Source organism: Malaclemys terrapin, chromosome 13 (genome assembly GCF_027887155.1).
Source record: "Malaclemys terrapin pileata isolate rMalTer1 chromosome 13, rMalTer1.hap1, whole genome shotgun sequence".
NCBI lineage: Eukaryota > Metazoa > Chordata > Testudines > Emydidae > Malaclemys > Malaclemys terrapin.
In genome coordinates this window covers 2126382-2152993 of record NC_071517.1, presented here as the reverse complement: position 1 = coordinate 2152993, position 26612 = coordinate 2126382, and the positions used below count along the sequence as shown (strand labels likewise).

General features: G+C 51.9%; 1 protein-coding gene across 1 annotated transcript; it reads left to right on the top strand.

The window, feature by feature from the left end:
* The first annotated feature begins 9001 nt into the window (after window positions 1-9001).
* Window positions 9002-15851, top strand: NPTX1 (neuronal pentraxin 1). The gene is made up of 5 exons (XM_054048427.1): window positions 9002-9505; window positions 9838-10045; window positions 10865-11109; window positions 11553-11732; window positions 12531-15851. Exons 1-5 carry the CDS (start codon window positions 9056-9058, stop codon window positions 12750-12752), a joined length of 1305 nt encoding a protein of 434 aa, XP_053904402.1. The 5' UTR covers window positions 9002-9055; the 3' UTR covers window positions 12753-15851.
* The last annotated feature ends 10761 nt before the right edge of the window (window positions 15852-26612 follow it).

Below are 26612 nucleotides of genomic sequence, written 5' to 3'. Positions count from 1 at the left end.
CAATACACTGCAGTCGCCACTAAGGGAAGTGGCTGAACAGCAGACTGCAGATCCCCCAGAAAGGGGGAGCACAATGTGTGGCACGGCCAGAGGGCTGTGTTGCTGAAGAGGACACCACAGTCCTTGGAGAGACATGGGACCTAGAGCAGGAGTGATGGCGGCAAGGCACCACGCAAAGAGGGCGCACTACCATGCAGAGCTAATTCCCAAGACAGCCAGCAAGAGGCACCAGAGTGGTGAGCGCCCCCCAGTTACAGAGCTCTTCGCAGCAGGGGCTTGGGCCCCAGACTTACACGGAGTTCCATGTGGATGCAGAGGGCTGCCGAGGCAGAGCCGCTTGCAGGGTTGAGGTTTAAACCTGGATTGTCCAAGGAGCCTAGGTGCCCAATTCCCACTGAATGTCACTGGGATTTGGATGCCAAATTCCTTTAAAACCTCAGCCTGTCTCTGGTTTTGCAGAGCACTGCCTGGAACGCTGTAGGTGCTTTATAAATCATAATAGTTCGGTTCTCTATGGGGCTGGTTTCCAGTGCACCTGCAACTCCAGTTAAAAATCAATGGGAACTGCAGCTGTGCCACACCTCTGAAAATTAGGCCCAGACTTATCCATCAGCTGGATTATTTGCATTAATGCAAATAATTTCTGCATTATTTCGCCGTTCATTTCCATGGGAGCAGGATCAGACCCGAGCGAGGCGATGGAGGAGGAAAATGACACAGGCGCAGTGGCGCTGCTCTCTGAAGAAGCTAGACAAGGACACCAATGGGCTCTGAACACATTCATGCTGATTGTAAGCGTGAAATACAGCTGGGATGTTTTCTCAATTAAAAAGTCAGTGAAAAAAACTTAATTTTCTGTTTAATTTTTCATGGAAACGTTTATTCTATTTCACAGCAGCTGGAGACTCGGCTGCATTGGAGGGGGTTATGTGGGGAGGAGTGTAGCTTTTGCAGATGCCTAAGGCAGGCTCTGAGCCTGTGTTTACGTCGGAAGCACCTACTCCTTATTACGAAGAGACTTTCCCTCCTCTTATGGGCACAAGAGGCTCACTGTCATTTTGCCCCCTCACAAGTATGGATTTTATAACCCTAAAGCCACGATCACAGCTTGGACCCTTGTGGGCAGCCTCAGCAGAGAGGCCAAGAACCAAACGGGCCACAGAGACTGAACATCTCCCTCCACTCCTCAAGGGGCCCCTGCCAGCTCCAGGCTGAGCATTGCCGGCACCCTGTGCTAACAGAGAAAGACACAGCTTCATGTCCTAGCACTGGGATCTGGTACCTTTCGCCATCATCAAATTCACACTTAGCTTTCTTTTAAAATGGGTGAGTGAGAAATTCTGGGAACATTGGGGATTAGGATGATCAGGTAAATGGCTGAGGGGTGGCCAGGGGTGGGCCTCCTTCCATCTAATTCTGGCTGCCAACATGGGTGCACAAGGAATCCTGCTTCGTTCCAGGAGTCAAGGAAATGGCTGTGGCAGTTGGCAGTGATCAGGAGGGACAACAAGGCGGACAGCCACTCAGATGTGTGTCATCTCTCCCTTTCTCATTCTGTTCTATTCAGGTTCTTACACAGAATGCATCATCGTGGTATCTGAGCCCCTTGTGTATCTCCCCCTGCAATTTCAGCGGATGCAGGATCCAGCCCCAAGCACCAAACATTATTTCTCTGTTACACTTTTAAGGGAATGCTGCAGTTTTAAACCACAAATTAAATTTTTAATGAAGCTTCATAACTGTAGTACCCAAATGTAATGTAATATTGATGGGGGCTGTGCATCCAGCTAGCTGAGATTGCCCCAGAAAGCTGTTCAGAATGTTATGCAATATGTAGCTAAATTAATTATTTGTAATGAAAGGGTCCATGTCCCTATAGCATCTCTGAGCCCTAGCTCGTATGAAGAACCATCTTTTCATCCTCGCTGGCTGTAAATGTCAGGCATAGAGAAGAAAACTGACGTTGGCTCCAGGAACAGTGAGAGAAAGAAGGGAGAAGACAGAGAAAGGGAGCGATCTGCAAAGAGAGACTGCAGCTAAATGCAGCAAATTTCAGAGCTCCAGTGCGAAATGTTTGCCTGCTGCCTGCTATGGCAAGGAACACTCCACCTTAAAAGCACAGAATGTCTTTTCTAGTTATCACACCGGACCAGTTTTCACACTGATCTAACCATGTATTGTGGATTTTAGAGAGGGGGGGGGAATCAGCTTTAAACAGAAACCGCCTAGCAAACTTAGCCGTGGAGCAGCAATAGCTCGTTCTGAGCTCATTTAGTAGTGCTCCTTGTCCCATCCTATGCCTTAAAGAATTGTAAAAGAAACTCAGCTCTCCCTGTTAGTGGGACATGGCTAGCAAGAGGTGCAGATGGCATTACTGGGTAATCTGGGTAAAGATCCTTTCCCCATTGTGTTCTTACCCAGAATAACCCTCAGGTGCCAAGTTCCACCCTAAAGCACATTTTTGGATGAATTATAGACACATACAATCCAGGGGTCAAAGAAACAGGGATCAGGGAATCTCTGCTCCCTCCTGGATCCTTAAAGATAGCACTAGCACACTCGACAGTTAAACTCCGTATCAGCTGTCTCCTCACTGATGGACAGGCAAAAGGGGCGGGGATTTCTCACTAATTGAAGCCTAACCATTATGATTTCCCATCTCAAAGCTCCCTGTTCCCATAATGGATTGTGCTGTCCCCACTGCAGAGAAGAGAATTATCTGTGAAATTAACACTACCCCAGAGGAGGGTGCTTTATGTACAGCAGACTTCCTGAACAAGAGAGACTGTTCTGCACCTCATTGCTCTCTGGGGCTCCAGCTTCCAGGATTAAAGAGATTTGTTCACTTTTTTTTTTAAATCCTTTTTATATTTGTAATTCAGTTGTTCTCACCCAAAGGTTAGCGTCAGACAGATTGAATATTTACATATATTACCTCTTCCTCAGGCAGTGGGCTCTGGCAAAGGTTATTGTGAAGGCAGGAATCTCCGTCCCTTGAGGGAGCAGCTTGGACTGCTTTGAAATATTGTAATATCCTCCCCTCCAGCCACCCCCCACATGCACACGGTGTTCCCTCTGCCTGATATTCAGCACCAAGTCATGTGGAGGGGTCCTAGCCAGTGGTGTCTGGCAGGCCTCAGTTACAAAGGCAAATCCACTCTTTGGAGGTGGGGAGGGAATGTTTACAAATAAAAGGAGCTTGCCCTGTACACCTACTAAATCTACAAAAGCAAAACAGACCCTGGCGCATGATGCAACTTTTCTGAAGAAGCTGAATTCTAGTTCACAATTGCCAACTCTTCCTTCGAGGTAGGAGAACCAAGGGGTTGTTTTGTGTGTCTATATAGTTCCCATTTTTTCCTATCTAGGTCTTTATATGCCCCACAGTATCTAAGCAGCTCTTGTGTTGCACCTGCCACCTTAATATCACAAAAGTATAATGTCCCGTGAACCACAAAGGCTTCCCCTGGCTGGGTCCTAGTTAAATCAGCTGTTCAGTGACACCAGCCGTTTGTGAATAAGGTGGATGTTTGCAGAGGTGGAACCTGAGTCTGTTCTCATGTACACCTGTTTTACCCAGGGTGTAATTCCGTTGATTTCAGGATTTACACCAATGCAGAGACCTATAGTCTTTTCAGACTTTTTCATTCCATCCCCTTTCTCAGAACCAGCCAGAACAAAGGGACAAGAGAGCTCAGGTTTGGCCAGGTAAGGCAAGAGCCACTGGCCCTGCCCTACAACACCCGCCCCTATTATTTTTGCACTCAGAAAATGCAGGATGGATGTCAAAGAGGAGAAAAAGAAATCAGGCCAAATGGAGCAAGATACGAGAACCCAAGAGGAAAACACAGGCCTTTCCACTGACAAATTCCTGAGCTAGGGCCGGATACAAAGGACACTGAGTCAGAGGTAAGATTCACAATGACTTCAATGGGCTATGGATCAGGTCTCTCCAGAGCAACATGTGCTAATAAAAAACCACAGAGTACAAAGAAGTGAGGCCATTATAGATCGAAGTTATGATCATAATGAGAACAAACTGTCACATAAGCTTTTGCCTAAGCAATTATTATTAGGGAAATACAACCTAGATCAAGCTACTATAAGGTGGGTGCACAACTGGTTGGAAAACCATTCCCAGAAAGTAATTTTCAGTGGTTTACAGTCAGGTTGGAAGGGTCTATCAAGTGGCGTCCTACAGGGATCAGTTCTGGGTCTGGTTCTGTTCAATATCTTCATCAATGATTTAGATAATGGCATAGAGCGAACACGTATAAAATTTGTGGACGATACCAAGCTGGGAGGGGTTGCAAGTGCTTTGGAGGATAGGATTAAAATTCAAAATGATCTCGACAAACTGGAGAAATGGTCTGAAGTAAGTAGGATGAAATTCAATCAGGACAAATGCAAAGTACTCCACTTAAGAAGGAACAATCAGTTGCACTCATACAAAATGGGAAATGACGGTCTAGGAAGGAGTACTATGGAAAGGGATCTGGGGGTCATAGTGGACCACAAGCTAAATATGAGTCAACAGTGTAACGCTGTTGTAAAAAAAGCGAACATCATTCTGGGATGTACTAGCAGGAGTGTTGTAATTAAGACATGAGAAGTAATTCTTCCGCTCTATTCTGCACTGATTAGGCCTCAACTGGGAGTTGAGTTCTGGGAGCCACATTTCAGGAAAAATGTGGACAAATCCAGAGAAGAGCAACAAAAATGATTAAAGGTCTAGGAAACAAGATCTATGAGGAAAGATTGAAAAAGTTGGGTTTGTTTAGTCTGGAGAAGAAGAGAAGACTGAGAGGGAACATGAGAACGGTTTTCAAATGCATAAAATTTTGTTACAAGGAGGAGGGAGAAAAATTGTTCTTAACCTCTGAGGATAGAACAAGAAGCAATGGGCTTAATTTGCAGCAAGGGAGGTTTAGGTTGGAAATTAGGAAAAACTTCTTATCAGAGTGACTGTCAATAAATTGCCTTGGGAGGTTGTGGAATCTTCATCATTGGGGATCTGTAAGAGCAGGTTGGACAAACACCTCTCAGGGATGGTAGATTATACTTAGTCCTGCCATGAGCGCAGAGGACTGGACTAGATGACCTCTTGGGATCCCTTCCAGTCCTAGGATTCTATGTTATTATAATTTATTTGTATTTTTGTAGTGCCTAGGAGACCCAGTCATGGTCCATGACCCCACTGTGCTACAGAACCACAAGACAGTCCATTGTTTACCAGTTGTTATTAATCTTTGCATCTTAAATTCTGTGAACCCAGAGCAGGTTTCCAGTGGTGGTAGATTCCTGGGAGCTGACAGTGCATAGGGGCAGTACTTGGGGGCGGGGGGGAAGGGAGATAGAAGTGAGCAGTGACCGTTTATGGTGCCTGTGGTACAATTTGGAAGTCTCAGGAAGGTTAACTGTAGCAACTACCAGTGTATGTCCTCTGACAATTAGAGCTCAAGTGGCACTAGTGAAAAGGTACCAATGCAAAGCCTTGGAGAAGCGTTAGGGCAAGCTACCAACGGAGGCATTGCAGTGCTCAGGGGACAGTGACCAGTTATTTTCTCAATCCTTAGGCAGGGATGGCGTCCCTAGCCTCTCTTTGCCAGAAGCTGGCAATGGGTGACAGGGGATGGATCACTTCTTGATAATTGCCCTGTTCTGTTCATTCCCTCTGGGGCACCTGGCATTGGCCACTGTCGGCAGACAGGATACTGGGCTAGATGGACCTTTGGTCTGACCCTGTATGGCCATTCTTATGTTCTTGGTCGCTTTCCTTAGCTTTTCATTGAAGTTACAGAACCTGATGGAATATAGCAAGGGATTCACCAGGCCTTTATACCAATGACCATGCCCTCTCCCCAAATGTCGAAGAGACCAATGCATAAACCATTTGCTTGAGGAACAGTAACTATCATATTTTTTCCCCTGTGCATGAGGTGAACCTCAAAACTTTGGGTTTAACTCTCATATTAAATCTACTGGACTTTGCTTAGTTAGGAGGAAAGCATAGAGATAGATAAGAATGGTTTCAGAGAAGGAACCTTTAATGTTTCAGTCTTTTGTAATGAGACTCACAGGGGACATCTGGAGTTAATTAAATGCTTGCATTAGAAGTTCTGTCAAACTGATTCACACTGTCACACACGCAAACTCTATTGTGAACAACATGAAAGGCTCCCTTTCTACTCCATCTCCTGGAGAGATCTTACTAGGCCTGGATAGCAGCCTGAAATGGGAGGTAAAATGAGGAAGGGGTTGGGAAGTTATCTAATACTCTTCTTTAAAGTACAGTGTTCCCAGACTGGAAGTCCTTGCATCCCTTGACCCAGGGGTGGCTCTATGTATTTTGCTGCCCCAAGCACGGCAGTCAGGCACTTTTTGGCGGTGCGCCTGCAGGAGGTCCGGCTAGTAATGCGGATTCGGCAGCATGCCTGTGGGAGGTCTGCCGGTCCCGCGGCTTTGGCGTACCCGCCACCGAATTGGCAGCAAAGCCACGGGACCAGTGGACCTCCCGCAGGCATGCTGCCGAAGACTCCCTGACTGCTGCCCCCACAGCGACCGGGAGGCCGCTCCCTGCGGCTTGCCGCCCCAGGCACGTGCTTGGTGCGCTAGTGCCTGGAGTCGCCCCTGCCTTGACCCACTTCACTAATCAAAATTCAGCCCCCTCCTTGGCTTCACTCCATTTAAATCAGTGGAATCTTACACCAGGGCAGACTTTGGCCCTGAATGTTCTGTTACCTAAAAAACTGAAATGTGGCGAGACCACTGAGCTGGCCCAATGCATATAGGGAGGGGCTCTGGGCAAAGGATAACTCAAATGTCATCAATGGGAACTACACCGGCCATTTTCCTTTCCAGCACCCAGGGCTCATTTGGCGAGTCAGAATGTGCACATTGAACCATCAGGTCCCCAGAGTGAAACGGAAACCCCACTTTTCTGCCCGGCTGTAGATGCCCATAACAAAAGGAAACAAACAAAGCAACAAAGAGAACCAACCATGCAGAATGGATGGAGGAAAGAGATACAGATCATTTTATCTGTATGCCTCCATAAATGTGTGAGGAAACAACAGTGATGGATGCATCATAAAAACATGATAGCTAAGTAGATCTGAATTCATCCTAACAAATTCCTCTTGAATTTTCCGATACTCACCAGGTGGTATAACCTGTTATTAGTGACTGGAGACAGGAAACAAATTAATAACACATCTAGATTAGACAAGGCAATATGTCCCATGGACCATAAAGAACTGTATTCTATCTTGCAGCAGCCTGTATCACTCTGAAAGCCCCCCCCCACCCCCCGGCTCTCATGCGAATCTCACAACTTCCATTCAAAGAAGAGCTCTATGGGTTCCCATCTGAAGGGAAGGGTGGTGGGGAATGAATACAAACAGAAACGCCACATCCTCCATCCCCAAGGCTTGAATAATAGTCAGCCTTGATTCAAGTACTGAAGATAAAAAGGCAGCAATTTCTCTGAGTAACCGTGGCTACCAAGTACCCTCACCAAGGCCTCTCATTTTGTCAGTTCATTTGTTTTCTCATTTCAATAAAAATGCTCTTTCACACCCACAGCCAAGTGATGTGTCAACACGAGTCCTGTGTTCCTGAAACCGACACGGCCAGAGGCCCAGTCTAGACCAACTGTGCGTAGGGCAGGACTTGGGGTGGGGTGGGGTTGAGCGGGGGGCTCTGATCCACCTCTTGGCTCCCCTGATCCCGGTGCCAGCTGGAGGCTGAGTTGGTCTCTGGCGATCGAGCAGGAAGAGTCCCCTAGGGGACTGATTGCTGACTGCCAGTGCCCAGGTCACACCCCCACTCACCCCGGCCCCCAGGAACAACCTTTCATGAATTATGATCATTACTATTAATGTTGGATTATGGGAGGGCCCCGAACTTCAATCAGGGATCAGCACCCCCCCCCATTGTGCTAGACACTCTGCACACAGGGGCAGGTGGCACAGGGCCAGCTGGGTACCCCCAGGGGTTCCTCTGCAGCGGGGGATCCCCAGATGTGCATGGCCTGAGCCCACAGCAAGGGCCCGGGTTCTGGCCTAGACTGTTCACACCGATGGCGGAGCGGAGCGGAGCGTTTTACTTGGCTCGGCTCGGGGGGGTTCTGGGAAGGCTCCTGCTTTCAGCGAGACCCTGGCAGGAGTTAGCGCTGCTCCGGCGAGCCAGGCCCGCAGGATGCGCCGGTGTCTCCTCTTCCAGCTCCGGGACTCCGTCCTGTGACCGCCCCCAGTCTAGCGTCCCGCCCGCCCGGGACTCCGAGCCTGGGAACGCCGCTCGCTTCCCGGCAGAGCCGGGCGCCCGGCCCGGTCCGGCCCCGCTCGGCTGAGCCCTGGAGCGCCAAGGCCAGCCCCCGCAGGCCGGATTAACAACCCCTTATCCGGCAGGCTTTAATTTCCGCGGGGGGGGGGGGCGGGGGGAGAGCCAGCGCTGAGCCCCGCACGGGAGCTCGCGGCACCCCACTCCTGGCCCCCCCTGCGTGCGTCCACACACACACACCACTATCCCCCCGGCTCCGCACACTCCCCCCGCATGTACACACACACACACACACACACACACACCACTATCCCCCCACGTGGGTCCACACACCCCACTGGCTCCGCACGCACCCCCTGCGTGTACACACACACACACACACACACCCCCCACTATCCCCCCGGTCTGCACACACCCCCTGCGTGTACACACACACACCACTACCCCCGCGCGCACGCTGGTTATCCTCCCTCCAGTGACCCCCCTCACCCCCTTCCAGGCACTGTCCCACGGAGCGCGTATCTGCGTGGGCACTGCCGCAGAGGGAGGGGGAGCCCCCCGCCCCCTCCCGGGCCCCCTTCCCCAGCGCGCGCCGCGAGCCAGGCAATTAAACCGGGATTCCACCCCGTGGTGACGTCAATGGCGGCGTGGCCCCGCCCGCGGGCTATAAAGCAGCCCGCGTACCGCAGTCGGCTCGGCAGTTCGTTGGACAGCTCCCGGGTGCTGAAGCCAAGGCCGGGCTCGGCGTGGGGGGAACTTGGCGCCAGGCCCAGCCATGCCTGCGGGGGCCCCGTGCAGCCTTTTCTTCGCCTCTGTCCTCTTGCTGAGGGCATGCGCCCAGAGCTTCGGCCAGACGCGCTTCATCTGCACCTCGGTGCCGGTGGATATGGACATGTGCACCTCCTCCCTGCCGAGCAGCGGCACCGCCGAGGAGCTGCAGACCACCGTCCTGCAGCTCCGGGAGACAGTGCTCCAGCAAAGGGAGACCATCATGAACCACAAAGAGACCATCCGGGAGCTGACCACCAAGCTGGGCCGGTGTGAGAGCCAGAGCCTGCCGGAGGCGGGCCCCAGCGAGTCCAAGACGGGCGGGGGATCCAGCCGCAAACAGCCCGGCTCGTCCAAAAACACCATGGGGGATCTGTCCCGGGCGCCAGCGGCTGAGACCTTGAGCCAACTTGGGCAAACTTTGCAGTCACTTAAGACAAGGCTAGAAAACCTAGAGGTACCTTTAATGTCGGTTATTCCTTAGAGCTAGACAAAGGGGGAAGGGGCGATCCTATGTATGGCCCTGCCTCGTGCACCTCTTAGCTCCGGTGTAACCTGGAATGGTGCAACGTTGTCCTGTCTGGGGCAAATGCAGCAAGGCATAGCACAGCCTAAAACGTGACTACGGCGGCGGTGTTGGCTTTAGTTTAATTGAGCGAGGCCGCTTGTTTGATAAGAGCTAAATGAGTTTAACTCTCAGCTGGGGAGCGCCGGAGCTTGTCCCGGGTAAATACCGCATGGTGTTCATTGGGTTTGTAACAATCCACTTCTTATCTTTGCTCCCCGCAGCAGTTTAGTAGGATCAACTCGTCAGGCCAGACCAACCACCTGAAGGATATACTCCAGAATAAAATAGATGACTTGGAGAAGCAAGTTCTGTCAAGAGTGAATAGCCTGGAGGAAGGAAAGTTAAATCCCAAGAACGAGTCCGAGGAAAGAAGCAAAATCGAGAGCACGCTAACTTCCCTGCACCAGAGGATCAGTGACTTGGAGAAAGGTAAAGGCTCAGGCTGCAATGGACACGGTGGGTTTTAAATGCACCATTCCTAACCCAAACCCTAGCGCAGGGCGGGATAAAAACCTCACTCCCTCGCCCACCCCCCGCCCAAAGAGACGCGGGCTTGAAGTTCCTCTTTCCAACCAGTGGCCCGTTTTTAAACCCGTGTCTCGTGCTGTGTCCCTTGGCGGGACCTGGCGGCGGGGGGCGAAGGGTCCTGCTCTGCTCACCAGGTATCCGGGAAGCGCCCGAACCCCGCCGTGTTGTGTCCTCGTCCCAGGACATCTGCCCCGGGAAAACACCCAACTGGCCCATGAGACACCATTGCGCTTTGGACGCGTCTGGGGCCCGCGCCTCTGCAGGGCTCTCCTCTAGCTGACCTCGGGGCGGGCTGGGGCGTGTGCGAGGCGCCCTCCTGCCTCCCAAACTTCAGCAAGCTGCGAGATTGCGCCCGGCCCGGCCCGCTGCGCCTTGGGGCCCTGACTGGGGCCGGTCCCTCCGGCTTTATGGCGGAGATGGAAGCAGGCTGTAAGCGGGGGAGGGGGACCCCAGTTCCCCAAGCGCTGTTCCAATGGGCCGGATAGAGCGCAGCGGCGGGCTGGCGGGGTTGGGACGGTGCCATCTTAAGGCTTGTTACATAACTGGGGGAGGGAGGACGATGCGGGTGGTGGGAGGAAAGGAAGGGCCCCTGGCGCCGCTAGCCTTGGTCCTGAGCAAGGGGCAGGCCGGCCCAGCTGTGTCTCCACAGGGCCCCTCTCCTGCTCCGTGCAGAGACCCCGCACGCGGAGAGCAAACCGCCTCCCCTCTCTCTCCGGGCAGGGCAGAAAGACAACCGGCCGACCGACAAGTTCCAGCTGACCTTCCCGCTGCGGACGAACTACATGTACGCCAAGGTGAAGAAGAGCCTCCCCGAGATGTACGCCTTCTCCGTGGGCATGTGGATCAAGTCCAACGCCTCGCCCGGGGTGGGGACGCCCTTCTCCTACGCGGTGCCGGGCCAGGCCAACGAGCTGGTGCTCATCGAGTGGGGCAACAACCCCATGGAGATCCTCATTAACGACAAGGTAGGCTGGGCCCCCGAGCCCCCGCAGCGCCCCCGGGCTCTCCGCTCCCCGCGCGTGGGGTCTCCGCCGCTCCCACGGGGATGGAGTGGCGTGTCTCACCCCCCTCCCCTTGCGCTGGGGAGAGAGACAGCCCGGGGCAGGGCGGTGTGGAGCCAGGCCCCAGGGGGCCCAGGACAGACAAACCCAAACACTTTACCCATAGCTCGGTCTCGTACGGCCAGTGGAGTCCAGGTCCCCGTCCGAGAATGGGCCCGATCCTGCGGCACTTGAACTCCCTGGGAGCAGGGGCAGGTCCCAACGGCGCCTCTCTCCGGGCTATGGAGCTCCCTCGGCTCCGTCCCTATTAACTCAGAGATGGGGGGAGGCTTGGGCCGATGTAGGGACCTCACTGACTCGGCGGCCCCGGGGCTGCAGTAACCCCCCCCCTGTACCCCCCCCCCCAGGTCGCTAAGCTCCCGTTCGTCATTAACGATGGGAAGTGGCACCATATCTGCATCACCTGGACCACGCGGGACGGCGTGTGGGAGGCCTACCAGGACGGCACGCAGGGGGGCCACGGAGAGAACCTGGCTCCCTATCACCCCATCAAACCGCAGGGGGTCTTGGTCCTGGGTCAGGAGCAGGTAAGGTGACGCCAGCGCAGGCAGTAGGGGCCGGCTGGGCAGCCCCGTGGAATAGGCCTGGGCTGCCTTGGGGGGCTGCAGGGGAGGGGCCGCAGGGGAGGGCTGGAAGAGGGGGAGTGACCCGAGGGCTCTCTCTCTTTTTCACACCCCCACCCCCTCACCCCAAGCACTGGCAGAGGGGAGGACATTTCTCTCAAGCACAGACAGTCTCTCACAGGTGCTGGAACTGGGGGGCTGCGGCACCCCCTGGCTTGAAGTGGTTTCCATCATATCCAGGGTTTACAGTTTGGTACAATGGCTCTCAGCAACTCCCCCACTATACACATTGTTCCAGCCCCACTGCAGCCACACACACACACACACACACGCTGCCTGCCTGCCGCTGGCATAGTCCCCGCCCGGGCCTGGGGCTAGAGCAGGTTGCAGCTGAGGCCGGCCCCTGGCAGACTTTGCGGTGGGTGGGTGGGGTGGGGGGCGGCAGTGGCTGCTCTCCCACCGCAGCGGTTGGGGAAGGGGCCGAGGCAGGCGGCTGGTTCCCCCTTAGGGGTGGAGGGGAGCCTGACTCGGCAGGGGCTCGCTCTGATCCCCGGGCCTTGGCAGAGCCAGGCTGCCCCGCGCCGGTTCCCCAGCTGGGCTCCCCGAGAGGTGACTTGTCCCCGGCTGGGCACAGGAGCGACTCGGGCCCTGGCTCCAGGCGACTCCGAGCCAAGCGCTGGCGGGCAGCAGAGGCGCGAACCGCGCTCCCGGCAGGGCCGGGGGGCCCTGGCCCTGGTGACCCGCTGTTGCCTTTCTCCGAAGGACACGCTGGGCGGGGGGTTTGACGCCACCCAAGCGTTCGTGGGCGAACTGGCCCATTTCAACATCTGGGACCGGAAGCTCAGCCCCGGGGAGATCTACAAGCTGGCCACGTGCAGCACCAAAGCCCCCGCCGGCAACGTCATCGCCTGGTCCGAGACCAACATCGACATCTACGGGGGAGCCACCAAGTGGACTTTCGAAGCTTGTCGCCAGCTCAACTAGCGGCTAGTGGCTGGAGCGCAGCCCCCTCCCCGGAAGGAATCCAGGACTAAAGTCTGTCTCCCCTCCCCCGTCTGTCTGTCTGTGCAAAGCAAACCCAGCAAAGCAACAGGGCAGGGGCATTGCCCGCTCGGGCCGGGGGGCCGGGCCCCGGGCAGCGCCGAACTGCGCAACTGGCGAGTAGGTGAGAGGGTTGGTTCGTTCTTCTTCGCTTTTTCTCTGGAGCGCGGCGGCCCCGTTCCCAGCTCCCCTGAACCGGCTCATTTCTGTCTTGCCAACTTCCTTTGAAGCCTGCGTGCCTTGGGCTGGTGCAGCTCCTTAGCACATCTGTCTTCATTTGCATCCTCGCTCGGGAGAGCGCGCTGTCCCTGCTCTCCTCCACCGCTCCCCAGCGCCGCGCCTTCCCTGGGAGCCAAGCGGAGGGCATGTCCACCCCAGGAAATGGCGCGTGGGGTGTGTGACCCTAGGGGGGGGGCGCTGAGTTCTTGGGGCCATTCGTACCCGCACGCCCCCATCCCCCGAGCACCTTGGCAGTGGGCCGGAGCACTAGGCGGGCCTGACTTTGCTTTGGGGGGGTGGGGCTGACTCAGGAGCCTCCGATCCCCGGTTACTTTGGGGGGGGGGGGGGCTCCTTCAGTCTTTCAGTGCCAGGGCGTGACTCCTATTTACTTGGACTGGCTCTCCAGGAGCATAGGAGAAAGATTTCCCCCCCCCCCCCACACACACACTTCCCCACCCCTCCTTCCCTTATTGGGCTAGGAAGCGGAGCCGCAAACCCGGGCAGAGCTCAGACCCCCTTTCCTCGCGGGGTAGGGGGACCTGCTTTCTTTTCAAACCCCTCCGAGTCCCCAGACTCCTTTCTTCTCCACCCTGACCCCCGCCCCCATTCAACGTTTGGCTAGCAGGGGCGTTTCTTGGCCAGTAACAGCCCTGCCCTTGTGTCCTAGGAATGGGGGTTTGTGGCCAGGAGACCCCCGCCCAGGAGCCATGTGGGATCCTGCTCGGGCTCTGACTTGCTGAAGCCGGCGCACCCTGGGGCCCCTGCTGGTTTGCTGGCCAGTGATTTATCGTCAGCTCAGCCTAGGTCTCTTCCTCGGCCGCAAAGCGTCCATCCGCGGGACGCAGAGACCCGAAGGGCTAAGGGGAGCTGTGGGAGTGGGGGCAAAGCAGGAGATTTGAATCCTCCGGCCACAGCAGGGGCCCGGACTCTAGTCAAGCACTTCTTCCCAGACCCGACCTGGCCCAGCCGCAGCCACCCCTCTCCAGCCGGGCGAGGCGGGTTAGGTCTCGCCTGGGTCTGCGCCCGGCCGCTCTTGTCCCACGTTTACTTGTCCCAGGGGCTGTTTATGGAACTTTCTACGGGGCCGGCCCAGCCCCCCCGCCCTTTGCGGCACCCCTGGCAGTGGCTTCCCGCAGAGGCGGCGGCGGGGGGAGCTGGCTTCGTCTCCGTTACCGAGCCTGGACTCGCCTGCTTGCATGGGCTGCTGCAGGCTGGGGTCTGCCCGAGCGATGTTCATGCCATAGGATGTCCTGGGGGCACATTCCCAGCAGGAGGGTGGGTGATGCGGCAGCGTTAGCCCTCCCCGGCGCCCCCACCCCGCTCCCCGGCGCCCCCTCCCCCTCCAGCTAAACTGCTGCAGGCGTTAGTCTTTAAAACACATTCAAGTCCCGCTGGCCTTCAAACCAGCAGCCCTGCGACTTCTAGGAGCTGTCCCTTCAGCACCACGGCGCCCCCCCCCCCCAGCTGTCCCTTCAGCACCACGCCTGCCTCCATCCAGAGCTCGGGCTCGCTGGGAGCTGTCCATCCAGCACCAGGCTACCCCGCCCCCACGCCCCGGCGAGCTCGGGGCCTGGAGTCACCCGGCCCTTTCCCTCCTTGGGCGCCCCTCATGCCCGAACCCTTTCAAGAAGGGAGAGAGGACGAAGATCCTCCATGCCCCTGCTGTTCCCTGGTGCACTGACTGAACCACGCCTCTCTCAGGTAATGTCCTTTTATAAAATCCGAAGCACTGCAGAAGCAGTGTCTGTTTTGCCTAGCTACACAGGCACCCTAAGTGTGACAGCTGTCAAATAGCCTTTACTGTCCCTTGAAAGTTTAGCGCCCATTTCAATCTTCAGCCTTTCTGCTTTTGATAACACAGGATATTATTTATCTTATTGTAAAAGGAAGTTTATTACCAATAAAAGGTATTTTTATGAAGGAGAAAAAATAAAAGAATATAAAATTAACTGAGCGTCCCTGAAAAATACTTTAAGACTCCACAGGGTGTGATAAAGAGAAGCTTATTTTGAAATAATAGATACATTTTGTATGGTTTCCTTTGAAAACTCCTGGTCTGCAGGAGATCACCCCCTCGCCCGCTTCTGACCCCCATCTGCGGTGGTAGAGTTGGGTGAGGCAGAGAGAATTCCCATGAGGCTGAACCAGCCTTTATGACAAACTCCAAAGATGTGGCAAATAAATATGCAACGTGGACGGACATGGACTAAGCAGTTCAAGGTTGATCCTGCGCTCCAGGGCTGATCCTAGTCAAGCCATGAGAGAGCTGGTCACATGACCAGCCGTTTTAAAACACAGCATTGAGATGCAGAGAAATCACCATCCCCAAAACAAATCCCGTTACCTTGATACCAAAACGTGGCTCAAGGCAGCATATTTTAACTGTGCTCTTAAAAAAACACACATTGTAAGTTCAGTTTGTTGAGGTATTGATTGGAAACTGTTGGCTTCAGCTATCAGCAGCTTAAGCACAATTTGCTGAGGGGAAAAACTGATAATTGGAAAAAATAAATCTACAGTCCTAATTGCATCGGATTTGCCAAAAAGAGTGATATTATGTATATACTGTACAGAATGGTAGAAAATAAATATATCTTCATTTGTCATTATTTTGCTAACCAAAGCTGTAAATTTTTCCTATGACTTGCTATCGGTCTTTTTTGGGTTTTGAATGGGGTATTAATATATCACACAGCCACCATCCACATCAGCAGTTCTGGAAATGCACTGTTTCTACTGGTATTCATGCTTTTTTCATTTTATTGCTGAAATTACATGAATTGTTGAGTTTATTTTTACACAATAAAGAGTGAAGAAAGACACTGGGCTCTCTTTCAAATGTTCTGTGAACTTTCCTGACTTGCCACGTGACAGGTCTCTTACTGGGATGATGGGTAGGGCTGGCCAGAGCTTGCTTGTTATTTTAGAGTAATTTCTGTCCAAGGCTCCTTGAAGCCTAAGCTAACCTGAGATTTAGACTTCCTCCCTGCTGCCAGGCCTATCCACTGAGATCATCTAGTACAGGCCACATTTGACCTTTTCTTGTACCTTAGCTTTCACAAGTGGTTCAACACCTAGTGCATTGCATCAGTTAGCCCCAGGAAATAGGTCACCTGAGTGTGGGTAAAGGGACTGGAGAGAACAGTGGGGTGGGCTAGACCACATAGACGTCACTTACAAACTTCTGTTAGAATTGAATCTGAAGAAGCCCAGTCACCAAAAAAGAAAACCATCCTATAAGATACAGAGCATTCACAGTAAAAGTCCCTTTGCATGTTATACCATTAGTTCATGATGCTACATGTATCAGAGGGGTAGCCCTGTTAGTCTGAATCTGTAAAAAGCAACAGAGGGGCCTGTGGCACCTTTAAGACTAACAGAAGTATTGGAGCATAAGCTTTCATGGGTGAATGCGTCTGATGAAGTGGGCATTCACCCACGAAAGCTTATGCTCCAATACTTCTGTCAGTCTTAAAGGTGCCACAGGACCCTCTGATGCTACATGTATGTTTTTTACAGCGAGGTGTATAAATGATATGTTCCTATATTTATATGCCTATAACATTGGATGTGTGTGTTACCATTCACGCTGAAGCTATCACAAGGCCTTTCATACTAAGGAGGCAGATATTGGTAATGCATTGCTGATTTTAAAAAAATGGCTCCAGAGGCATCCTCGCAGTTACAGACCAGTAAGCCTAACTTCAATACCAGACAAATAATTGGTTGAAATTATAATAAAGAACAGAATTATCAGAATGACAGACAAACATGTTCCATGGTGGCAGAGTCAGTGCAGCTCTTGTAAAAGGAAGAAAGATCACACCCCACCGGTCTATTAGAATTCTTTAGGGGAGTCAACAAGCAGGTGGACAAAGGTGAGCCAATTGATACAGCATACTTGGCCTTTCAGAAGCCTTTGACACCAAACATTCTTAGCAAACTAATCAGTCATGGGATAAGAGGGAAAGTCATCTCATGGATCAGTAACTGGTTAAAAGATGGGAAACAAAGGGTAGGAATAAATTGTCAGTTTTCAGAATGGAGAGATATAAATAGCAAGGACTCACAAGGATCTGTATTGGGACCAGTGCGGTTCAACCTATTCATAAATGATCTGGAAAAGGGAGTAATCAGTGAGGTAGCAAAGTTTGAAGACGATACAAAATTACTCAAGATACTTAAGTCCAAAGCTGACTGTGAAGAGTTACAAAGGGATCTCGCTAAACTAGGTGACGAGGCAACAAAGTGTCAGATGAAATTCTGTGTTGATAAGTGCCAAGTAATGCACCTGGGAAAACACATTCCCAACTATACAAATGATGAGATCTAAATTATCGTTTATCACTCAAGAAAGATATCTTGGAGTCATCATGAGCAGATGTTTTCAAGGAACTATCCAATGTGCAGCACCAGTGAAAAAAGCCAAAAGAATGTAGGAAAGAGATAGCTAGTAAGACAGAAAATATCATAATGCCATTACATGAATCTCTGGTGTGCCCACACCTTAAATACTGCACACAGTTCTGGTCACCCCATCTCAAAAATGAATATTACAACTGGAGAAGGCTCAGGGAAGGACAACATTGATTAGAGGTATGGAACAGCTCCCATATGACGAGAGATTAATCAGATTTTGACTTTTCAGCCTAGAAAAGAGACAACTAAGGAGGATATGACAGAGGTTTATAAAATCATAAATAGTGTGGAGAAAAAAATGTTATTTACCCCTTCATATAACCCAAGAACCAGGGGTCACCAAATTAAATTAATAGGCAGCAGATTTAAAATAAATATAAGGAAGTACTTCTTCATGCAGTGCCCAGTTCATCCTGTGGAACTCATTGCCAGGGGATGTTGTAAAGGCCAAAAGTATAACAGGGTTAAAAAAACAATTAGATATGTTCATGGAGGACAGGTCCATCAATGGCTATTAGCCAAGATGGTCAGGGATGCAACCCCACGCTCTGGGTATCCCTAAATCTCTGACTGCCAGAAGCTGGGACTGGACAATAGATCCCTCGATAATTTATAGAATCATAGATTATCAGGGCTGGAAGAGACCTCAGGAGGTATCTAGTCCAACCCCCTGCTCAAAGCAGGACCAATCCCAAACTAAATCATCCCAGCCAGGGCTTTGTCAAGCCTGACCTTAAAAACCTCTAAGGAAGAAGATTCCACCACATCCCTAGGGAACCCATTCCAGTGTTTCACCACCCTCCTAGTGAAAAAGATTTTCCTAATATCCAACCTAAACCTCCCCCACTGCAACTTGAGACCATTACTCCTTGTTGTGTCATCTGGTACCACTGAGAACAGTCTAGATCCATCCTCTTTGGAACCCCCTTTCAGGTAGTTGAAAACAGCTATCAAATCCCCCCTCATCCTTCTCTCCTGCAGACTAAACAATCCCAGTTCCCTCAGCCTCTCCTCATAAGTCATGTGCTCCAGCCCCTAATCATTTTTGTTGCCCTCTGCTGGACTCTTTCCAATTTTTCCACATCCTTCTTGTAGTGTCCTATTGTCCTATTCTGTTCATTCCCTCTGAAGCATTGGGCACTGGCCATTGTTGGAGGACAGGATACGGAGTTAGATGGATTATTCATCTGACCCAGTATAGCCATTCTTATTGTCTGTGTTGGTAAATGTAGAAGCCATGGCATGCTCACCTATTATTGCCTGGGACATTAGAATCTGTTTTAGTGAGGAATGGGATTTTGGCCAAGACAAGTGGGTTATCCCAACACTTCTCAATGGGCCCTTGAAGTTCTAAATTCCACAGGCTCAGAGAGTAGAGATGGGCAGAAGGGACCTAGATGAAACATCTTCACTGAAGCTGTACATGAGAGGAGGAGAGAGTTCCCTTCTTTCAAATCTCTCTCCATGTCAAGCAACAACATCATGGTGCAAAGCCATAGAAATTTTCCTCTGGGTTTTCCTCACTGTAGTTGGTCCTAGCCGGGGCTCGACCCTTCCGGGCAGGAGGGGAGCCACACCGACTCACTACTCTGGGAATAAGCAGTCAGTTAGTCCTGAAACTCCGGCTCTTTGGTGCAGAGTCGGAGCAACCACAGTTAAAGCTCAGGAGCCCAGGCCCTGGATCAGGGCGGGGCAAACACAGTTAGCTCAGACCCTTGCTTGCTGGGCTGAGCGGGCAAATAGTTCAGAGCCCAGGCCCTGGATCAGGGCGGGGCAAACACAGTTAGGCTCAGGTCCTTATGGCAGGGGCTGAGCGGGTAAATAGTTCAAAGCCCAGGCCCTGGATCAGGGCGGGGCAAACACAGTTAACTCAGGCCCTTGTTGCAGGGGCTGAGCGAGCAAGCAGTTCAAAGCCCAGGCCCTGGATCAGGGCGGGGCAAACACAGTTAAGCTCAGGCCCTTGTTGCAGGGGCTGAGCAGGCAAATAGTTCAAGGCCCAGGCTTCTGTAGCCGAGCGTTGGGTGAGGGGGAAGCCTGCCACCCGTACGGAGGGTGGCAGGGGGGAACGCAGGCCCACCCACTCCACTGCGTTCCAGCCCGGGGCCCTAACAGCGGTTGCTGCCGCTGCTGGTCAGTGGGGTATCCAGGCCGCAACACACTGACATAGGCTCACACTCAGTTGCAGCCGGACCGGGGTCGGCTACCCCCGGGCTACTTCCGTGATCCCCCTCACAGCCTACCTCGGTCGTTGCGCCGGGATCGGGCCAGTCCACCTGCATGGGCTCCTCTCTGCCCGGGCTCGGCGGCAAGTCTGGTAGCTCTGCCGGGAAGTCCGGCCAATGGTCCTCAGGCGGCTCCTCTGGATAGCAGCAGGGGCTGAGGGGTTCGGGTCCAGTCTCACCCTCAGGGTTAGCGGGGTTCGGTTCCCAGGGGTTCTCCCAGTGGCGGGCGTGAACGGGCTCCGGCGGCTCCTCCTCGTAGCGGGCCCGGGGTAGCTCAGGCCAGCTAGGGTCTTCGACGGTCTCCTGGCCGGGAGCTCCCGGCCGCACGTCTGCTCCCTGTGGTGGCTGGCCGCCAACTGAGCTCTGGCGGCCGGCCTTTATACTTCCTGTCCCGCCCCTTGACTTCCGGGGGGCGGGGACAGGCGGTGGTGGTCCCACCCACTCTGGTGCCGGCACGTGGGCTCCCTCTTCTGGGCAGGAGGGGAGCCACACCGACTCACTACACTCACCAAGAGTAAGATTCACATTCAAAGTTGAACCTCCTCCATTTCCCCTGGCTGGACTGACATATTTGTGATTGGGAACATGGTGACAGACCACATATTGTCATGTCTGATGGCTGTTAGCTTCCCACCAGGGCCATCATTGTTTCTCAGCACTCACCTGGTCCCAGTCACCATAGGATCTGAGTGTCTCCCAAAAGTAAAAAGACTAAAATATCTTCCTTCCTTCCCTCCCTGCTGGCAAGAGCCAGGTTTGGCGCGTATTTGTTTGCTCATTAAAATATGGGTTATGAATGCGGGAGTGACAGAGCATCACCACTGAGGGAAAGCTTGAGGTGAATTTTGTATTTGGCTCTGAGGGCAGAGATGACCATTCTCATTTCTTCTGTCAATGAACACTGGCGGCAGTGATATGCATATAGCATGCAGTCACTTCCTGACATAGTTTTGCCCATCACAAGGCAGGTTATATTTTTGGTAGATAATTGCTAGAAATGTCCACTGGTTACTAGGTCTGTTGATTAATTGCAGTTAACTCACGCGATTAACTCAAAAAAATTAATGGCGATTAATCGCACTGTTAAACAATAGAATACCAATTGAAAATTATTAAATATTTTGGATGCTTTTCTACATTTTTCAAATATATTGATTTCTATTACAACACAAAATACAAAGTGTACAGTGCTCACTTTATTTTATTTTTATTACAAATATTTGCACTGTAAAAAACAAAAGAAATAGTATTTTTCAATTCACCTCATACAAGTACTGTAGTGCAATCTCTTTGTCCTGAAAGTGTAACTTACAAATATAGATTTTTTGTTACATAACTGCTCTCAAAAACTAAACAATGTAAAACTTTAGAGCCTACAAGTCCACTCAGTCCTAGTTCTTGTTCAGCCAGTTGCTCAGACAAACAAGTTTGGTTACAATTTGCAACCAAATTGTCCAGTCCTCTGGTATGGTGGTTGAAGCATGAAGGGGCATATGAATCTTTAGCGCATCTGGCACATAATTATCTTGCAACGCCGACTACAACAGTGATATGCAAATACCTGTTCTCACTTTCAGGTGACATTGTAAACAAGAAACGGGTAGCATTATCTGCTGCAAATGTAAACAAACTTGTTTGTCTGAGAGATGGGCTGAACAAGAAGTAGGACTGAGTGGACTTGTAGGCTCTAAAGTTTTACAATGTTTTTGTTTTTGAGTGCAGGGTCTTTTGTACATAATTCTACATTTGTAAGTTACACTTTCATGATAAAGAGATTGCAGTACAGTACTCATATTAGGTGAATTGAAAAATACCATTTCTTTTGCTTTTTACAGTTCAAATATTTGTAATCAAAAATATAAAATGAGCACTGTATACTTTGTATTCTATGTTGTAATTGAAATCAATATATTTGAACACGTAGAAACATCCCAAAATATTAAAATAAATGGTACACCTCTACCCCAATATAACGCAAATTCGGATATAATGTGGTAAAGCAGTGCTCCGGGGGGAGGGGGGGCTGTGCACTCCGGTGGATTAAAACAAGTTCAATATAACGCGGTTTCACCTATAACGCGGTAAGATTTTTTGGCTCCCGAGGACAGCGTTATATCGGGGTAGAGGTATATTCTGTTATTGTTTAATGGTGCGATTAATTGCAATTCATTTTTTTAATCGCTTGACAGCCCTACTGGTTACACATCCACCTCACGATGGACTCTCCGGATAAGTTGCTTTTAACATGTAGATTCTTAAAAACCAAGAGCGGTTTACTGACTACAGCTGGGCGTCAGAAGCATCTGCAATTCCAAGCCCGTTCCTCTCCAGATGTGAAGGAAAACCCAAGAAACCTCTCTTCTGAGTCTCAACGGGAGCCAGTGCTCTACACTACCACTGGAGAGACCAGAACTTCACTTCCTGTTCAGTCAGGGGCTGTACATGCTTTGGCTGAACATCCGCAACTCCTGCAGGAGACAGGCCTCCTGTTGCTCGGCAGGAAGCTCTCTGGCTGAGTGAGGCGTGGCAGCAGTGTAAGGGAGTCCCAGCCAGGGCAAAGACGCGAGTCTGAACGTCTAACAATCCGCATCTCAATAAGACAGGAACCAAAGAGGCAATGGTGGGGGCATGAGCGAGGGAAAGGCAGGTCAGGTAGCAAGATATAGGGTCCCAGGCTTTGGTAGCAAGATCATAGTCCCAAGTTCTCTGGTGTTGCGGAGCACCCTGGGACACTGCCGAGCTGCAGCCTGCTCCATCCCAGGTGGCAGGGCTCGGGAGAAGCTGTATCTGCATCCACTTTACAGTCTCGGCTAAGGACATCCCTAAACATTTGGCTCCCATCTCCCTCATGTCCTTCTGCCTTCTGGTTGTCAGGGAAACCGCTTCCTTGGGAAGTGGCTCATCCATCCAGAGCATGTGAACCTGCCATAAAAGCCTTTTCTCCCCAGGAGGGTTTGGTACCTTGATCTGCCCTGTTCCTTCTAGGCTTCTTTCAAGTAAAAAAAAAAATAATCCTTGAAGAGGGGGGAGGGTGCCTCAAACTGGACTGCTGGCTTGATTTTGTTCTAGGGGAACCAGAGTATATGTCTAGCCTGAGGATTATTCTACAAGAGGCAATAAAGGCCTAAAGCATATGCAGCCAGCCATGGCTGGAACAGATGCAAACACTAGCATTTGGTACCCTTGGCAGGGACGGGCAGCCTTAAAACTCCTCCAGCAGCAAAGGTACAGTGCTACAGTATATCAAACCTGTGTCAAGGCAATTTGCTCAGCCCCCCGGGGACAGGCAGGAAGTGAGACACGTCCCTCAATACTGACTTTTCCAGTCGATTAAAGAGATGGTGCTGATGGGTTGCCAGCGGAGTCCCGCCCAAGACTCCTCGATCAGGAGGCTGGGGACTAATGTGGGGCAAGGAGTTACAGCTGGGGAATGACAGGGATCTAGAAAGGAAGCAGAAGATACAGAAGGGGAAGAAGAGAGAAAAAATGCAGCCTAGGGCACATGGATTCCCAGTCGCCATCTTTGCTAGTGTCCTGCTTGTTCTGGGCACATCCCGAGTTCCTCAGGTTCTCCCTAGATTTGGGAGGAATTTACATGAGCCCCCTCAAAGCCCAGTGAAAGGGTTTGGTATCGTACAGGGAGCCACGGTCACATCAGGACGCTGAGATCATACGCACACTCCCCCCATTACGATAGACATGTTAACGTTCTCCGGGGCTGGTCTGAGGTTATAGAACAAAACATACCCAGGAACTAAGAGCCATCACAAACCTCAGCACCTTCCACTCCATGGGCAAGACTCATTTCTTTGACTTTGTTTTCTCTAACACAGACACACAGCAACGGGTATATTTAATCCCCCTCCCCACCAAAACAAGACACTCCACTCCCCAGGCTTCTCCCCCTTGGGGAGAGGAGGAGAGACAGAGCTTTAGTCACATTGCTAATGCACTGCTTGCAGGTCTTCAGATACTACAACGAGGAGTGTGGTATAAGAACACACATAGAACAGCAGAGATTGATATCCCAGGATACCAACACCCTCTCCTCCAATGTCACACGCCCAACAATTCAATACTTGCCAATGTACATGTCATATTTTTTATAAAAAACTCTCTGCTCCAAGGACAGGCTGCTCAACCCCATTATTAGTGGAAGCAGTTTACCTCTTTGCAATGGAAATGCTATTCCTAGTTAGCAGAATTCATGGCTGATTCTGTCCTGTGATCAGCGTCACTCATCTCCCCAAGACACTCCCTGGGTCTCAGAGCAAAGACTTTCCCAGGGGAACATCACATTAGTTGCACTCAAATGTTTCAGTTGCTGGGGTATAACCCTACTGTGCCCACCCTCCAGGCTGGAAAAGGAAAGCGATACCAGCAGCTGCAGGTTTCTAGGGCACTACAGTTTCAAAGGAATAACAATATACACACTGAACGGCACCTCTTACCAGCAGCGGGAAAACGCTGCTCTGATTAAAATGACCTTCTCCTGCCCCTCCGGAATAGCAGGCAGCGCTGTGGTCAGGGTTAAAGGCTGTATGTGGATGTAGGAGTGTAATAGAGGGGGTGGAGGATTGCAGTGCAGGCCAGGGTCAAAGCACATTGGTGCAGCTGAAGGGGGGAGAGAAGCCCTGGACCAGCAGGGGTTAAGCAGGGCAGGAGTGAGATGCATGGCACCTGCTCACACCATGTCTAGCTCTCAAGCCCACACTCTCACCCCCTTGCTTTAATAGGCACGGAAACTCATCTAGCGTCGTAGATCCCTGATCTGGGGGGACTATTGGGCCCTACCACTGTCTAGATATTAAATAATAACGTCCCTGAAATAAAGGGGATGTTTCCTTGCAGGTGTCAGGCCCCTTGGATAACATCACAGGGCGCGAAGGATGATTTTACCTCTGGCATCTTCTGCCCTCCCTATGGCTCTGCCGAGGTACCTGCGCCGGCCTCTAGAAACGAGACCTTCTGACTCACTTCATAGAGAAAACAAACGCGGAGCACGACGGGCATGCTTTATGCAAATCAGCATGTCAATCAGGCTGGGAAAGCTTCAGCCGGACTGCAGCGGTGGACTAATAGCTCAAGCGAAACGGTTTAACGGAGGCTTTTGCCCACCATGCGAAGATCGGTGTAAGGAAAAGGCAAAGGACCTATCGTCTGCCAGTAGATATGGGCTCCTTCCCCGTCCCCCAGCTGCTGGAGGCTGCAGCGACCTGAGCAGACTAATGGTTTGTAGCCCAGCCCCTGTGCGGAGAGCGTGTGTGCATGGAAGAAAGAACCAGGCTGCTTTCCACAGCAGGCTGCATTGGGCGGGTCAGACCAGTCTCCCCCTACCCCCGTCTAGTTGCATTAAGGCTCCCTGTAACGCAGAACTTGGCAAAAGCTGTTGGGTGGCATGCAGCGAGAAAGAGATGGTTTGAGTCCCAGCTTCTCTCTGTTCCCCTTGCACACTTCTTCCCACGTCTCGCCTGCTTGGGCCTCCTTAACCTGCTGGGCTTTTCGTGTAGAGGGCTGTCCATGGAAGGGAAAGAACTCGACCATCCTCCCCCTGGAGCTGAACAGAACCTCAGCTTCCTGGTTACACCTTGGTGGCTGTGGAGCGTCCCCTTCTCTCCACTGAGAGATGATACCGCTTGGCACCTGGCTGCTTGTCTCCTGGCTTTCTCAAGCCAGCCTCTGAATTCAGCTACAATAGACACGTGCCACTGCCCATGAACACACTCAGCAGACATAGATGCCATCATGCCCTCCACAAGCGCTTTCTCCGTCACCTAGGATCATGTGGCTAGTTGGCAGTGCGCTAAACTGCAGCATGGGAGGAACCCCGCTGGAGATCCAACGGCCAGGAGTTCAGGGGGCAGCGGGGAAGCAGAGTCAGATGAGAATAGCCCTGAGGGACATGTTTGTCAGAGATGCCCAAAGGCCGTGTGAGAAAGGACAGCAAGGCAAGTGACCCCATGGCTCCACAATTCTCTCAGCAGCCCTGCAAACAGCCCTATCACTGGACTGGAACCCCATCTTTTCTGGGCAGTTGTATCACTTTACCAGGCTGCATCAGCCAGTGCTCTCCACCTGCCAATCAGGTGTGTGACCTTCAACGCCATGTACACCTGGGGCTGCCCCAGTCACAGTTAGGTGGGGATTGGAGTAGCCCCAGCACCACGGTATTGAAGTGAAAACCCCTCAAGGGGAGGTGGACGCCAGAGGCACTTTGGTAGGGAAAGGGAGCGTCAGTCCTGATTCCTGGCCTATTGGTTGGAAGACACTGCAGCAGCCTTCAAGATTACTCTCGGCTCCAGGAGATGGCCCTGCCTAAGTGATACTGGGCGACTGCCAGGGCAAATCGCCATTCCAGAGGGAAACAAACAAGGGAGGATGTTATCCTTGCCGGTGCCAAGTGCATTGAATCCAGGAGCCCTTGAGGGCGCGGGAGCAGATGGAGAGCTCAGGCTGAGTGAGGACAGAACCTACGCCTTGGGGAGTGTTCTTAAGGGTAGGGTCTGATTCGGATTTACAGCCCTGATCTGCCGCCTTCTCGGTGACACAGTGGGAAAAAAACAAAACAAACATATACCGCACACACATTCTGCCCTCCACGGTTGGCTCTATCGTTCGAGGGACATTCCCTTTCCCCCATGAGGTTGGCTGTATGATTAGAGGGACATTCCCCACCCCCAACCCCCACAGCTGGTTCTACTATTAGAGGGAAAGACTAGGAGATATTTTTATTATCCACATTTACAGCAAGATCTTCCAAAAGCCCATAAAACAAGAGAGAGGGATACTGGACCCACCATCCGGAGTCCCAGCTCCACAGCCCTGAGCACCTGAAGCTGCTTTACCAGGCAGGAAACAAAGACCCAGGCTCCTGTCTGTCCCGGGGGTAGGAGCATGTGTGTGTGTGTGTGTGCGTGTGCGTATGTGTGTTGGAAGCGGAGC